General features: G+C 54.2%; 1 protein-coding gene across 1 annotated transcript in view; it reads right to left on the bottom strand.

Moving 5' to 3' along the window:
- STKLD1 (serine/threonine kinase like domain containing 1) overlaps nucleotides 1-16,999 on the bottom strand; it is a 595,840-nt gene that overhangs the window by 339,605 nt on the left and 239,236 nt on the right. Inside the window, exon 9 of the mRNA XM_069609351.1 lies at nucleotides 3,046-3,206. Within this exon, the coding sequence (XP_069465452.1) occupies nucleotides 3,046-3,206 (161 nt within the window). The remainder of the gene's footprint in view (nucleotides 1-3,045; nucleotides 3,207-16,999) is intronic.

Genomic DNA, 16,999 nt, shown 5'->3' with positions numbered 1-16,999 from the left:
AAAGTCATATTTGAGGTCTGAGGGATCTCATTTCTCAAGTGTCCCAAGATCATACTGGGAATTGGTGGGATTGGTTATTTTCATGGATTCCTGATATTGGGGGTACACTGCGTTATGCTTTTGCTTGTATTTGCATTATATTAGCTATCATAATAGCTTGCTGTTGTTGTATTCAATGCATTCCCAACTTAGTTTTAATATTTCGTCGGTTTCAGAGACCGGCTCCTCTGCCACTGGGCTATGGAAGATAAATATCCAAGGGTGGAATTGTTATGCTTGAGCTAAAACATGGCGCTGGTGCGCAGTGTATTCTGGGAGAACTCAGAGCCATAATGGATATTTACTCCATGCCTCAGTGAAAAGCTGTACTTACTTTGCTGAGAGCTGAATTTACTTTGCTGAAGAAAACATGCTTTCCAAACCTGGTATGCAGTCAAGGACATTCTGCTGGGAAAGCTGGTTTGTTATGTCTTGTTATGAGTTATGGGACTGTTTTCCGTGGCGTTTGTTCTTAGGAGAGGGAAGCGCTTTGCTCCTTGAGGTTACTGTCGGTTGACCCAGCTGGCAACCAACGGTTACCCATCAATGCGCAAGTGCATTGCCAGAAGGTTCGAGAAATTACCACCCCTTTTTGAGGAGTGCATATATGCGGAACCCCTCAATGGTCAGACGGGACAAGTACAAAGACCTCAGTCGGAAGGGGGACGCCTTTGTCCGGCATACCTGTGGGCTGTTTTGCTCTCGGCCTGGCTGTTATCGGGGTCTTCCAGCCGCTTCTGGCGAGATGAGGGATTCAGTTACGCCCACGGTGATGTATTTTCTTTGGAATTCTCTGTCTTTTCTGTGATTTATTTCTGTGTTATCACTTGTTGCTTCCAAGCTTTGAATAAATAGCCGTATAAGTGCTCATTATTTTCGAAGCGTGCGTGTGGTTGTAAGTCATTGCGTCGTCTACCTGCGTTTAAAGTATTGGCTCTGCAATTGTGCTGGTGATTAATGACTGTCCGTGCACTCTGGGCGAGCAATACAATGAGAGACAGAGAGAGAGAGAGACAGAGAGAGAGAGAGAGAGAGAGAGAGAGAGAGAGAAAAGAGGGAAGAGAGGAGTGTAGAGAGGAGGGGAGTGAGTACAGGGGAGAATATAGAGGAGGGTAGAGGAGAGGGCAAGAGTATAGATGAGATGGAGGAATGTGTGAACATCGCAGGGCCCGACGAAGAGAGTGGAGAGAGAAAGAGAGAAAGGAAGGACAGGGTACATCTTTCATCAACTTGACCCAGGGAGCTGCTAGGCTAGGAAACCCATAGAAGAACCACAGAGGGGGTACGCCAGATAAGGCCACAGCCTTTAGAGCCTCACAATGGAAGGGGTTACTGATATATAATGGTCAACCTGGGGTTTGGGGGAGCCTGGATTATAGAGGGAGAGCACATGGGGGAGACGAGAGAGGGATGCCCATTTTACTGGTGGGACACAAGCCTCAGGCAGTCAGTGCCAAGAGCAATGGAGAGGGGTGCTGGGATGTGTATGAGGACAATGGGACGGTGAGTGAATTAAAAAGAGGGTGTCCAAGGTACGTGGATATTGGATATTTTGGACTGGCGAGATTGTATGTTGATAGGTAAAAAGTGAACCTTGGGGGATGCTCCTCTACCACTAGCCTGTGAAGAGCAGAGGGTGGGTACCCTGGCTTGGTGAGATAGTCTCCCTATTTAATAGAAAGACAACATCTATGACATTTAACACCACATTTAGGCCCATCAGACGGCCCACAAGGACAAGCATACGAATCAGACTCCAACCTTCTCTTGCTTCTATAAACACCCACACTGCATCCATCGTAGCGCTCCCAACTATGAAGCCTTCCTTTTCTGATAACCTGCACCGTGTCCTTTCTGCCCCTAAACACAGAGACTCAGTACTGCCACACAGGTAACTGGTGCTTCCGACCTGCACTCCTCAACACATCAAATCTGTCTCTCACTCTGACACAGTCGTGCTTGGTACCTTAGTAAAAGTAAATAATGTAAGTGCAATGCTTTTGCCAGCTATTTCAGTATACATAAAAATAAGAACTTATTTCGAGAAATAAATTGCACACAAATCTATATAGTCTTGGTAACTCTTTATGTAGCTTGAATGAACCACAGCCAACACGTGGCCTTTCAAGGCCTCAAACAACGGCTTGGTTTCCAAGGGAAGCAATCAAATTAGAAGGTGATCAGTTTCAATAGCCTTTCTCACGAAGGAGAGATGCATGGATAAAGATAGTCCCTCTATTTTCCGATATTTAATGGGATCAATTACTGTCTTGGCCAAATTACGTGTAGTTCCAGACTGTTGGATACCTCATGGCACGCGGTCAATGAAATTCTGTGGTATCGTTGTGCTTCTATTAATAAAGATGTGTGATGCTATTTCATCAGGCTGTGTTCAGACAATCAGAACCTAGAATCAGCATTCCTCACGGTACAAGATTACAGTACTTACAAGATTACCTCAGGGGATGATAGGGCACCCTCCCACTCACCCCGACACCTGTTGCAAGGTCCATTATCAAGAACATTTCTACAAATAATATTGCCATTTTACTTAGTGCAGTAATGTCACAGTAGTTCTAGTGCTCTGGTTTCTTGAATCATTCTGTATCACTCTATCCTTCTAACAGCCCCCCAACCTGTTGTTTACAGAGCTGTGTACAACTAGGCACACACGGGAAGAGCATTGCTTTACAGGAGCACTTTTCCTTACCTTACCTAAAACACAAAGGAACAGGAGAGGAGTGGGGTTGCATGAGGGCGAGAAATGCGAACAAAGAAAACTGATCAGGAGTGGGACACTTTGGTTAATTGATTTAGTAAAATGCATTTTCAATCCAGTAATTTCTGACAAATCCCCTAGATGCTACAGCAAAGATATTTGTGTACAGTTTGTAGGTACTTTGTAAATCACTCTCTAGGGGCCTGGGACACCAGCTATGATTCTGAACCTTGCACAGCGATAGAAGGCATGGCTAAGGGGACAGGAAAGAAAGAGCTGCTACTCACCTGGCAGTGGCTCGATCATCAGGATTGATCTGCAACATCTGTAGCAACACTTGACATAGACTGGCGTCACACCGCCCCGAGTCCTGCATAGTCTGCAGAGTATTCTTGAGGGCATCTGGGTCATTCCTGACATCCAAGAGTATTGTGGCCGTCTCTTTTCCCTGAATGTAAAAGAACACAGGTAAAGCATTGGCACGCTGCTCCCTCCTGATGCATGGGATCTTATGAGAATCCAAAGGACAATGCCCCAGCAGTACCCTTTGACGTGTCCGCCAATGGCAGGTGATTTGCACAATGCCCACTGTAGGAAATGGCAAGTGACCTGAGACCTTCATCTCAACTCAAGCGGGTGAATTATAGACCTCAAACACGATTGTGACCAATAGTTAAATTAAGATACATCACATGAATAGCCTATATACACACACTGAGAATCCATTCATCTAAGAGATTCAGGGATGGAAGGAGCCCATGTGTGATCACATCATACACCCTATGTATATTCAATACCAATTTAATCAGATACTCTCAACTCTGGATACATTCATTCATGGTAGTGAAACTCAACACTGTCAGGTGAATGAAAGGTAACCATGTGTTGACTCTGGAAAGGAGAGAGTTGACTCTGGAAAGGAGAGAGTTGTGAGCATCGCCTTCCCTTTCTCCATGTCCTATATTTCTGAGCCTCCAGAAGTGCAATAGCTGAGCAAGATTGATGACACCGTCAACAAATAGTGGGGGCACTGTCTGTTTGCCCAAGAAATGCAATTAACTAATCCAAGCTACTAGCTAGCATCAGAGAGTCTGAGCTGGTCCAAGCCCCTCTGTACATTTTCATAGTCTGTCCTCCATTCCAGTGCTGCAGTTGCCTACTCTGGGGCAGGTGAAACCCAGAGGACAAAAGGATATGCATGTTGGGGCACTTGGGCTATGTACAGCACAGTAATGCAGCAGAATTAAGGCGATAACTGGCAGAGCACCTGGTCGGCTACACCACTAATAGTCACTGGGCAGTATGTCTTGGGACTGTAATTATTGCCAAAATGTTGCCTTGTGGGTGCCAGCGTGCAATGATTACGGCAATGTTCATTATTTGTAATCATAGTTCGGCATCCAGGGTATCTTCATTGAATTTGTAGACACTGAATATCTCCATTCGCGCTCATGATGTCTGAACACTTTAATAATACAGACACATCACTCTTATTCAAATAGTATTGCATATATTCATAATTAAACATTTAAAATAACAATGTAATTAGTGACAGGAGAACAGAGCATGTAAAGGCAATATGTCCTACCCCTTAAAAAAACAGGTTTCTTAAGAATGCATGTCTGACTTGGGTGTCTTTACTTGCATCAGTGATCAGAAAATAGCGCAGCGAAAACTGTACACGGATTTCTAGGTTGCTGATTTACAGATTTCTGTTCTAGCAGTGTTCCTTCGAAGAACAGCATCACCCACCTTACCTCCAATGGAGTGAGCTGTGGCTCATCCTGCAAGGGACTGGTTGGCTTTCCAATATTGTAGCACAATTGAAAGCGTGAAACTACCCATTTAGCTACGGGCTGTTTGTAAGCAGAAAACCCATAGTTGACCAAGTTTAGATTTGTTGATGTCCTTCGGCTTTCAGGTACTGAGGGTTAGGAATGAGGGAAGGTGAAGAGTTGGTCTAATTCCTGAAAAAAGTCAAAAGTCAAACACCAGTTTGTGTAAAAAAAGAAGGATGCATCCTTAAAGCTACCGTGTATTTGTGAAAGACAGTATAGGGTGGTCCCTAGTGATAGTTTCGACAGTCAAAGTTTCAAATGCCAAACGTTCCGACACAAAAGTGCCGAAAAAAGTTTCTATGTTATTTATTTATTTATTTATTAATGGGGTCTCCCCCCAAACCCCCCTTTTTTTTAAAACACTTATTTTACAATAAGGAATTAAAATAAACCATTTAATATAAAAAAATATACATCTCAAACATTTTTTTTCTGCACTTTTGTGTCAGAACTATTGACATTCAAAACTATTGTTTCGAAACTTTGACTGGACACTTGTAGGGCTCATCAGAACACAAGGGTTGTATCTCGCCAACCCTTCTAGATGATTTTATGGTTCCTACCTCTCATGTCAGGTCCTGTAAGTCTGTCTCACTCATAGGTTAGAAGGGAGGACCCATTCCCTTTGCCAGAGCAATATTAACAGGGTAATTCATAGAATTTCGCAGAAAAGTGTCGCAAGCGGCTGGCGCAGAGTGTCCGCGTGCGATTGTCTGCGCCAGGCACGTGCGCTAAAACCGATTTCCGCGCACAGCGTATTCATGGATTTTAGGCTCCCAAACCAGCCATGGCGCAGAGTATCGCAGCGACCCTGCAGCAGCGCCAGTAACGCCCCCAAGAACGCCCTCGCGCAAGGAAAAGCCATCAAAATCGCTAAATCATCGCAAAGGGCAGCGCTAACCCTGGACCAGTCTACAGGGCTGCCAAACAAGGAACGCAAAGCGGGTAACGTGCATATCAGGGGTACGCGTGAAGTTATACACGCGATTAGCCAGGGTACGTGTATTACAGGGGTACGCGTGAAGTTTTACACGCGATTAGCCAGGGCACGTGTATCACAGGGGTACGCAGGAATGATCACACGCGATTTGGCTGGGTACGTGTATTACATGGGTACACGGGAAGTTCTACACGCGATTCGGCTGGGTACGTGTATTACAGGGGTGCGCGGGAATTCTCACATGCGATTTGGCCAGGTACGTGTATTACAGGGGTGCGCGGGAATTATCACATGCGATTTGGCTTGGTACGTGTATTACAGGGGTGCGTGGGAAGTTCTACACACGATTGGCCAGGGTACGTGTATTACAGGGGTACGTGGGAATTATCACACGCGATTTGGCTGGGTACGTGTATTACAGGGGTACACGGGAAGTTCTACACGCGATTCGGCTGGGTACGTGTATTACAGGGGTGCGCGGGAATTCTCACATGCGATTTGGCCAGGTACGTGTATTACAGGGGTGTGCGGGAATTATCACACGCAATTAGGCTGGGTGGGTCCTCACAGGTGTTCCCTGTACACACTCCACGGCCCCTGCAGGCAGCCCACAAAACAGGGGACTACCCTGCACACCTGCTCATGTCCCCCTGCACCCCCACCCCCCAGCAGTGCAGGGGCAGCCTCCACCAGGCCCCCACCCATGTCTCCCAACACCCCCACCCCCCAGCAGTGCAGGGGCACCCTTCACAAGGCCCCCATCCATGTCTCCCACCACCCCCACCCCCCAGCCACCAGGGGCACCCTCCACCAGGCCCCCATCCATGTCTCCCACCACCCCCACCCCCCAGCAGTGCAGGGGCACCCTCCACCAGGCCCCCACCCATGTCCCCATATCACCCCCACCCCCCAGCCACCAGGGGCACCCTCCACCAGGCCCCCACCCATGTATCCCACCACCCCCACCCCCCAGCAGTGCAGGGGCAGCCTCCACCAGGCACCCACTCATGTCCCCTATCACCCCCACCCCCCCGCCACCAGGGGCACCCTTCACAAGGCCCCCATCCATGTCTCCCACCACCCCCACCCCCCAGCCACCAGGGGCACCCTCCACCAGGCCCCCACCCATGTATCCCACCACCCCCACCCCCCAGCAGTGCAGGGGCACCCTCCACCAGGCCCCCATCCATGTCTCCCACCACCCCCACCCCCCAGCAGTGCAGGGGCAGCCTCCACCAGGCCCCCACCCATGTATCCCACCCCCCCCACCCCCCAGCAGTGCAGGGGCAGCCTCCATCAGGCCCCCACTCATGTCTCCCACCACCCTCACCCCCCAGCCACCAGGGGCACCCTCCACCAGGCCCCCACCCATGTCTCCCACCACCCCCACCCCCCAGCAGTGCAGGGGCAGCCTCCACCTGGCCCCCACTCATGTCCCCTATAACCCCCACCCCCCCGCCACCAGGGGCACCCTCCACCAGGCCCCCATCCATGTCTCCCACCACCCCCACCCCCCAGCAGTGCAGGGGCAGCCTCCACCAGGCCCCCACTCATGTCCCCCATCACCCCCACCCCCCCCGCCACCAGGGGCACCCTTCACAAGGCCCCCATCCATGTCTCCCACCACCCCCACCCCCCAGCCACCAGGGGCACCCTCCACCAGGCCCCCATCCATGTCTCCCACCACCCCCACCCCCCAGCAGTGCGGGGGCAGCCTCCACCAGGCCCCCACTCATGTCCCCTATCACCCCCACCCCCCCGCCACCAGGGGCACCCTCTACCAGGCCCCCATCCATGTCTCCCACCACCCCCACCCCCCAGCAGTGCAGGGGCAGCCTCCACCAGGCCCCCACTCATGTCCCCTATCACCCCCACCCCCCCCGCCACCAGGGGCACCCTTCACAAGGCCCCCATCCATGTCTCCCACCACCCCCACCCCCCAGCCACCAGGGGCACCCTCCACCAGGCCCCCACCCATGTATCCCACCACCCCCACCCCCCAGCAGTGCAGGGGCACCCTCCACCAGGCCCCCATCCATGTCTCCCACCACCCCCCACCCCCCAGCAGTGCAGGGGCAGCCTCCACCAGGCCCCCACCCATGTATCCCACCCCCCCACCCCCCAGCAGTGCAGGGGCAGCCTCCACCAGGCCCCCACTCATGTCTCCCACCACCCCCACCCCCCAGCCACCAGGGGCACCCTCCACCAGGCCCCCACCCATGTCTCCCACCACCCCCACCCCCCAGCAGTGCAGGGGCAGCCTCCACCAGGCCCCCACTCATGTCCCCTATCACCCCCACCCCCCCGCCACCAGGGGCACCCTCCACCAGGCCCCCATCCATGTCTCCCACCACCCCCACCCCCCAGCAGTGCAGGGGCAGCCTCCACCAGGCCCCCACCCATGACTCCCACCACCCCCACCCCCCAGCAGTGCAGGGGCAGCCTCCACCAGGCCCCCACTCATGTCTCCCACCACCCCCACCCCCCAGCCACCAGGGGCACCCTCCACCAGGCCCCCACCCATGTCTCCCACCACCCCCACCCCCCAGCAAGTGCAGGGGCAGCCTCCACCAGGCCCCCACTCATGTCCCCTATCACCCCCACCCCCCCGCCACCAGGGGCACCCTCCACCAGGCCCCCACCCATGTATCCCACCACCCCCACCCCCCAGCAGTGCAGGGGCAGCCTCCACCAGGCCCCCACCCATGACTCCCACCACCCCCACCCCCCAGCAGTGCAGGGGCAGCCTCCACCAGGCCCCCACTCATGTCTACCACCACCCCCACCCCCCAGCCACCAGGGGCACCCTCCACCAGGCCCCCACCCATGTATCCCACCACCCCCACCCCCCAGCAGTGCAGGGGCAGCCTCCACCAGGCCCCCACTCATGTCTACCACCACCCCCACCCCCCAGCCACCAGGGGCACCCTCCACCAGGCCCCCACTCATGTCTCCCACCACCCCCACCCCCCAGCAGTGCAGGGGCAGCCTCCACCAGGCCCCCACCCATGTCTCCTACCACCCCCACCCCCCAGCGCTGTGGGGCACCTGCCAGCAGGCCCCCACCCATGTCCAACCCATGTCTCCCACCACCCCCACCCCCCAGCCACCAGGGGCATCCTCCACCAGGACACCAACTTCCCTGGCACTGAAGCTGGTGCCCCTCTGCCTCCTTGGCCGGGGGTTGCCACTGGTGCCAGATGTTGTAGTGCCCGACATGGCAACCCCAGAGGCAGGAGTGGGTGGGCAACTGGGTCCTGGGGCTGGGCTGTGGGGCGACAGAAAAGCAGTCGGGAGCCTTTGGTTCCAGCAGGGGTGGTCACAGCAACAGCACCCCTGGCTGATGTGCAGGCAGCAAATGGCAGGGCACGTGGGCAGCAGGCAGTCAGGCAGCAGCAGATGGCAGGTGGGAGCGTGCTCAGGGCTCTGGGGGGCAGTAATTTGGCCTCCTGGGCAGGAGCGTGGTCTTTCGTGTGTGAACGCGTGGACAGCTTGATACGTAGTGAGTGATTTTGCACGTGAAAATCCCACACGTCTGCGTGTAAATCGATGAAAGGCCCTTAGCGCGTAAACGCGTATGCGCGTCTATGAAGTCACGTGCACGCGTAGGAAAAAGTTGCGTGACACGTCCGAGTGTCAAAGCGTGTTATTGGTGGAAATAGCCCTACACGCAGAAGTGACAAAGCGTGTAATTGGTGCAAATGGACCTACACGCAGAAGTGTCAAAGCGTGTAATTGGTGCAAATGGACATACACGCAGAAGTGACAAAGCGTGTAATTGGTGCAAATGGACCTACACGCAGAAGTGACAAAGCGTGTAATTGGTGGGAATGGGCCTAGCACGTACACGCCGCGTAAGTGACGCTGTACGTTTGGGCCTGCATATAAGGTACGTGTAGAACACCAATTCCTTGTACTGCTTTTCGTGGAGAGCGAGTGGGTGAATTCTGTACTTCTTGTCGTTTCACACGCGATTTACTTCACGGCGTTTCAAGTTCGTACTCCCTGTTACCTCTGACAGCTTTTTCTATATTTTTCTCTTGTACTGGTTTACCTGGGCCTGTTCCCTCAAACAGTGTTCCCTTCTACTGTTGTCCTGTCTCCTCAGACAGCGTACATATCTTCTTTTGGCGGGGGTGTTGCCAACCAAACGCGCTCATTTTTCACGCTCTTTTACCTGGCAGACGGTGAGTCACGCACGTATCCAACATCTGTGCTTGCCCCGTGTGTAGCCTACCCCTTCAGAGGTCATTCTAGGCTGCGTGTGACACGCATACGTTCATTCTTGTGTTACTGGGTGCCACAGCGTAGTGCAGGTTTTTCTTTCTGCACACGTGGTCTAGGAGGGGTTGCGTGCACGTCATCTCCCTTTTTTGGGCCTCCTGTACGTTGCGTGACCCGTCATCTTTCCCCAGGGGTTACATTCAGCCTTGCTAGAGCACTAGGGTACAATTACCATCTGGTACCCAACCCCTTTGACCCCCAATTGCCCAGGACAATAGTCTACATCCACGCCCATACGCACATTAACATCAGTGCCATGGCTGGGAGGCGAGGATTCCGTAAGGGTGGCAAAGGTGGAAGAGCCACAAGTGGTGGCCGTGGTGGATCCGGTAGGGGACGTGGTCGTAACTTGCAGGGTGAGCCTGTCCCCCCATGTGTGGAGGACCAGTCACGGGCACCCATAATCCCCCCCTCACCCCTCCCGTTGAGGCTGATGTGGCTGACAACATCCATGCTCAGCCCTTGTTGGACCAGCCGATTGTGGCACCAGACCTGGCTGACTCCATGGCTGACTTCCAGGTCAGCAGGGCTACGACACGTGCGCTGGTGCACGTTGATGCCATCATGCCACGTGGATCTGGGGCAGCAAGGTCATCTGCTGCACCAAGGAGGCAGGGCGGAGAGGCTGCAGGGGCAGCTGCGGCTCCATCCACCCCAGCCCTCACACACCCAGCCAGGACAGTGTCGGTCCTAGTCCATGCTGCTGACATTCCCCCTGACACCATCACACTAGAGCCAATGCCTGCACCAACTCCCATGCTGAGTGTGCAATCCCACACTCCTGATACAGAGTTCACCAGGGCTCCTGCCCCTAGTGTCCAGAGCGGCGCAGGACACTCAGGATCACCACCACCTTCCAAGCGGAAGAGGAAGAGTGCTCGTCCGGCACAGGCTGGTGCCCCAGACACGGCTACACAGTCCGGCCCGTCCAGGAAGCCCAGCTTCACGGATGACGAACTGAATGCACTTGTCGAGTATGTGTCCGGACATGACAACGAGATGGTCATTGTTGCAGGATTCAAGACCACACCTGCACAACGCCAGGCACACTGGCAGACCGTTGCGGACATCGTAAGTGCCCTTGGAATCGTGAGGCGCACAGCCAATGATTGCTATAAGCGCTGGAATGACCTAAAGCGCAGGGCAAAGAGTAAGCTGGCCTCAAGTCATGCCGCAACTCTAGTGACTGGAGGTGGGTCTCCAGTAGTAGACATGGAACTCACTCCACATGAGTCAGTCGCTGGGACCTACGTCACGGAGGAACAGATCCAAGGCGTGGGAGATCTGGCTGATTACGAGGCATTGTCCGGTGAGTGCACATGCATGTGTGTGTCATCCATGTGCATGGTGTGTGTGTGAGGGCTTCTGTTTGTGTGCCAGGTGAGAGTGTGTGCGCCCGAGTCGTATGGGTCAGCCATGTGCTTCATGCAATACTTCCTGCGCAGCTGCATTTGGCCATAGCAGTATCCCTTCTGCCAACAGTAGACATCTAGCCCAACTGCACGCCAGTTGCCCTTGAAGTGTCACCTTGCCACAACATAGTTGCTTATTTTTCACTGTTCATTCAGTCAGATTGTTTGCATTCCCCCACTTTTACTAGCCATGTCGCTGTCCACTAGTCACATGTCTGACATGGCTATGGTAAAGTGGAGTGACTTTGTTACCTGGATATCATTTGTACACACATGTCCCTGTACAATTGGACCATTTCAGACTGGCAGCTCCAGGTGAAAAATCTGACCTGTTAGAATTAGAAAAGCAATTAAATGCGGGAACTGGACTGAATGAATAGGTGCTGCCCTCCTCTCCATCTTCACTCAATAGCAATGGTACATGCCATCTGTGTGATGGCATGTGTGTTTCACCTGGCAATCACAGGCCAATGTGTGATGCCACTGCCAGGCAGCATGCAGAAAATGTGTTCATCTTCCATCTTGGTGTCATCAGTGTGTGCCATTTGCCTGCAATTCATACGCAGTGAGGGTGCATGCATGGGAGGGTTTTAGTCATGTGGGACATGTGTCAATCAAGTACTGGTTCTCTTGCTTCTCAGCCCTCATTGTGTGCCATGGTGCTAATGCCTGTTTCCATTTCTTTGTTTTTATGTCTTTGCAGGGGAAGACGCACCTGATACTGCTGGGGTTGTGGAGATGGTGCAGACCCAGGAGGGGTCTGAGGGCCGACCAACCACCAGTGAGGGACATGGTGTGGTGGTGGGGGAGAACCCACAAGTGCTGCAGGTCGTGCTCTCAAGGGGTGTCTCTGGCTGCACCTCCCCCGAGCTGTACTCAGGTGTTGATTCGGATGAGACCTACGTGCCGTCGCAGGTGAGTGTTCCAGGGAGGGATTCTGTTCTGTCTCACCCACCTGCACCAGGGTCAGAACCCTCCATGGGGATGTCAGTGTTGGCAGCTACGCCTTTGGTGGTTACGGATGCAGGGTCACACTCCGCGACATCTGATCCTGTTCCTGGGCCAGCAGATCAGAGGGGGAATGCAGTCCTGCAGCCTCAGGCAGTGCCGGCACAGCAAGGCGCAGTTCGCCTTGCCCCAGACAGGTGTGGTGCCCGCCGACGTGGTGGCCGTACGCCACCTGGCAATACCGCATGGGAGCAATCCATTTACGGTATGGCAACCCAACAGGCTGCATCATCCGAGATGATGGCTCAGGCCATGGATAGGGTGGCCACTTCCATTGTCCCCCCAGAAAGGCTGATGGAGCGACTAGAGCAGGCAACCGACTCCATCTGCCAGTCACACAGGGAGGACATGTTGGGGTCCAACAGGGACAGGCGGGCGGCACTGGCGACTCTGCAGGAGGCCATCTCCATTGAGTCCCAGGGCCACAGGGAAGCCCTGAGGCAGGAGCTCCTTCACCTCAGGACGACTCTTGTTGAGCTTGAGGCTTCAACACACCAAAGGACAGAGCAGCAGCTGGAGCGTCTCACCCGTACGCTCTCAGCTGAGATGCAGGCAACGAGGGCGGAGGTCCGGGCATCCCGTGAGTTGTTGCATGGGGACCTCCGCACACTCATCCTCCAGAACCAGACCTACCACACCCGCATGCTTGCAGCCATGGAGGAGCAGACTAGGGCCTTGCGTGGGCTGCCTCCCATAGTGCAACCACCTCCGGATGCAGCTGCACAGGGTGACAATAGCGACAGCAGTGATACTCCCACAACATGGTAGCCGTGTGGGCCATGAGCCCATGGAGGTGTTTTATTTTCCCAGGATCCACGCAGGTGGGTTCTGGTGTGCATCCTGTCCTCGGACTTCCTGGGTGGCCTCCCCATTTTATTCCCTATTTTTTTGGGACGATTTGTTGGCTTCCGTGGTTCCTGTGGGCATACGCTGCATTGTGGCTGGGCACATGCAGGCTTGTAATGTATTTGGTTCAGATGCTTGGGTTTGAGTCACACACACCCCTCCTGCTTCCCGTTTCCATGGGCTTGCAAAGGGTGTGCCCAAGTGACAGTGAATTACACAGTGACATTGGACTCCCATGAGCTGTGTGGGCAGTCTGTAGTCAATACTGTGTATACATTCCTAGTGCATATTGCTGTTGTGTTGTACACTGCATGTTGCATTGATGTGTAACTCATCTTCTGTGTCTACCTCCCAATTTGCAGGTCCCTGCCTCATGTCTACACAAGGACCTCTAGTCTGGAGATGGGGTCCATGTTGGCAGCAGTGCACCTACAACTCTACATGGCGCCAACACTGCACAGTTGGTAGTGGTGGGAGTGCAGGCATTTCCAGGTGGTGAGACTACTAATATGTAACATTTGTGATGTCATGTTAATGGTAGTACGTGCTCAAGTATGTTGTTGGTCCGGCATTGCTGTGAGCATTTCAGGTGTTGCAGGTTTCTAATAGGGACACTGTACATAGTGACACTAGTGTCATGTTGTGGGGATTACTTTGTTTACCTGCAAATAGCATGACATGGCACGGTGTGTCGTGTGGCGGTGCTGGGGTTGGGTTGGCTGACATGGCACTGTCCTCTTGTTGCATTTTGCAAGTGGGTATTCTTTTTAGCTGCTTGAATGTGTAACTCCACAAAACTGCATTGGTGGTGTCTGTGTGGGTAGGGATGCACACATTGTGACACTTCCAGGTGAACAATCTCAGGCTGATATGGTATTCACGGTTCATTCTCCAGACATTCAGGATCAGTGTCAGGTTGAGTCATCATTGATTGTCAGATGGTATGTGCCAGGGCAGTGTGCACTCCACAGGGGTGTGATTTGTATGTGAAGTAATTAGCCACTAGCTGTGAACGGGCTGCCTCCCCACGTGCCCTTTCCCCTCCCATGCGCAGTGGCTGTGCATGTGGTTGGGGATGTGGGGCCACCACCATGTCCACGGCCAGGCCCCGGCGTGTTGCAACGTTGTGCAGGACACATGCTGCCACTATGATCCTGCACACTACTGGGGGAGCGTATAACAGCTGGCCGCCAGAACGGTCAAGGGAGCGAAAGCGTGACTTTAGCACTCCGAATGTGCGCTCCAATATGCCCCGGGTCGTAATGTGGGCTGTGTTATATCTTACCTCGGGTGGCGTGGTGGGGTTCCGAATTGGCGTCATCATGTGGGGGCTGAGAGGGTAGGCACTGTCCCCTGTGGAGGTGGTGATTGGTATCATTGGTGGGGTTGTGACCTTGCTCAGTATCCAACATGCATGCATGTGCAGTGGCATACATACTCACCAAGCAGACATGTATCGCCATGCCGCCCAGCTTCTAGGTCCCGGCTTAGGGTGGACATTCGGTAAATGAAGCTGTCGTGGGTGGACCCGGGATAGTTGGCATATACTGAGGTGATGATTCCCTTGGCATTACATGCTACCTGCACGTTGATGGAATGCCAGTGCTTGCGGTTCCTATAGATGTGCTCAGATGCCCTGGGGGGACGTAGAACCACATGGGTGCAGTCGATGGCACCTAGCACTTTGGGGAATCGTGCCACACCGTAAAAATCCAGGGCGGCAGCATGCCTTTCTGCAGGTGTTCTGGGCAGGTATATGTGCCTGCGGACTGATGGGCGTGCAGTGATGATGTTCAAGACCTGGTGTAGGCAGCGTGACTGGGTGGCCTGTGACACCCCACCCACTATGGCACTTGTCCGCTGAAATGATCCAGTGGCTAAGAAGTGCAGTACATTGAGGACCTTCTCCAGGGGGCTGAGTGCTTGGGAGCACAGGGTGGGTGATGTGAGGTCATCCTCCCACTCACTCACCAGGTCCAGTATTATGTGTGGTGGAAACCTGTACCTCCCATACACCTGGTCATCAGGCATCCCGAAAAGGCTGGTTCTGGGTGTGAATATTCTGGCCCCGACTATCCTCCTCCTCCTCCTTTGGTAGCCCACTGCCACTGCTGCTAGGAACGGTATGTTCATCCTGGTGTCTGAGCTTGTTATTGTTAAAGTGCGCAAATTTATGCTTTGCGCGTGTTCTAGGCGAGCGTATGACCCGCGCACCCCTGGAATCCAGTTCCCAGTCCAATAGCGTGTGGAAATTCCCACGCACCACGGGATACAGGTGCGCTGACGTACTTGCGTGTGTAAGTGCCCGCGCACCCATGAAATACACGTACATAGGCCAATCGCGTGTACGCGCACTTTTGTCCAATTACACGCTGACGTGCAGTATTTCCACGTGTGCTCCGTCATCACGTGCTGAGTGGGGAACACCCGTGCGGGTCACGTCACAGACGCGCTTACGCGCTGAGGGACTCTGGTCCAATAGAATCGCGTATGCGTGCTGACGCGCTTACGCGCTAAGGGCCTTTCCTCGGATTTCACGCTGACGTGCAGGATTTTCACGTGCCAAATCACTCCGTATCAAGCTGGCCACGCGAAAACACACGGAAGACCACGCTCCTGCCCAGAAGGCCGAGTTACTGCCCCCCAGTGCCCTGAGCAGCCTCCCACGTGCCATCTGCTGCTGCCTGCCTGCCTGCCTGCTGCCACCGTGCCCTGCCATTTGGTGCCTGAACATCAGCCATCTGCAGGGGTCCAGTTGTTGTGTCCACCCCTGCTGGAACTGAAGACTCCCGACTGGGATTACATCGCTCCACAGCCCAGCCCCAGGACCCAGTTGCCCACCCACACCTGCCTCTGGGGTTCCCATGTCGGGCACTTCCACATCTGGCACCAGTGGCAACCCCAGGCCAGAGGGGCAGAGGGGCACCAGCTTCACTGCCACCGAAGTTGGTGTCCTGGTGGAGCATGTCCTGGGGCAGTATGATGCCCTCTTTGGATCGTCCCGCGCCAGCAAGGAAGGACGGGAGAGGATCTGGGCCGACTGTGTGGTTGCCATCAACGCGGAGGGGGTGGCAACCCGCAACGTCCTGAAGATCAAGAAGCGCTGGGAGGACTTGAGGTCCAGGACCCTTGTGAAGGCCCGGCGCCTCGTGGAGGGGGGCCGGGGCCGCATGAGTTCCATCCAGATGAGGGTCCTGGAACGCGTACACCCAGCGCTCCAAGCCCAGATCCTTGAGAGGGAGGCCCGTCTGGAGTTGAGCGGTAAGTGTCCAAGCATTACTGTGTGAGACAGGGCATGTTGCGGTGTGCTGGTTCTATGATACTTGCCTGTATGTGTGCCATAGGCCATGTATGCATGTATGTGTGCAGGGACGTCATGGTAATGCATGTGCGACCAGTGATGTGTGACCCACATGGTTGTTGCATGTGTTCAAATGCCGCATGGGGAGCCCTATGCAGATTTTGAACATGAGAGCATGCCAGTCTCTGTACCTGGACATGGGTGGGGGTGAGGGATGAGTGCTGATGCCAGGTACATATATGGTAGCCATGTCTGTGTGCCTGACCTGTGTGTCTGTGACTTGTGCATGCCATGGATGCATGACACATGTGTGTGACAATGCACAGATTCAGTGAAGCAGCCAAATTACCCTTGTATCCGCTGTGTTTGGTGTGTTTGGGGCCAGATGGATGTGACTGAGGTGAAGTGTGTGCATGTGATAGCCATGAGCCATGATGCATGTGAGGTTTGCACAGAGGAGGAGGAGGCCGCCACTGGGGCACACATGGGGCCTGGTGGGGGCATCCCTGCTGGTGCAAGTGGTGCAGTCCAGGGCCAGGGGCAGGAGGCAGCACAGGTCACCGTGGAGGGGCCTGTGCATGTCGCTGTCCCTGACCCTGTGAGTGCACCAAC

The sequence above is a fragment of the Ambystoma mexicanum genome, chromosome 8 (genome assembly GCF_040938575.1).
Source record: "Ambystoma mexicanum isolate Mex_15411 chromosome 8, UKY_AmexF1_1, whole genome shotgun sequence".
NCBI classification, from domain to species: Eukaryota; Metazoa; Chordata; class Amphibia; order Caudata; family Ambystomatidae; genus Ambystoma; species Ambystoma mexicanum.
This window is presented reverse-complemented; position numbering and strand designations above follow the sequence as displayed.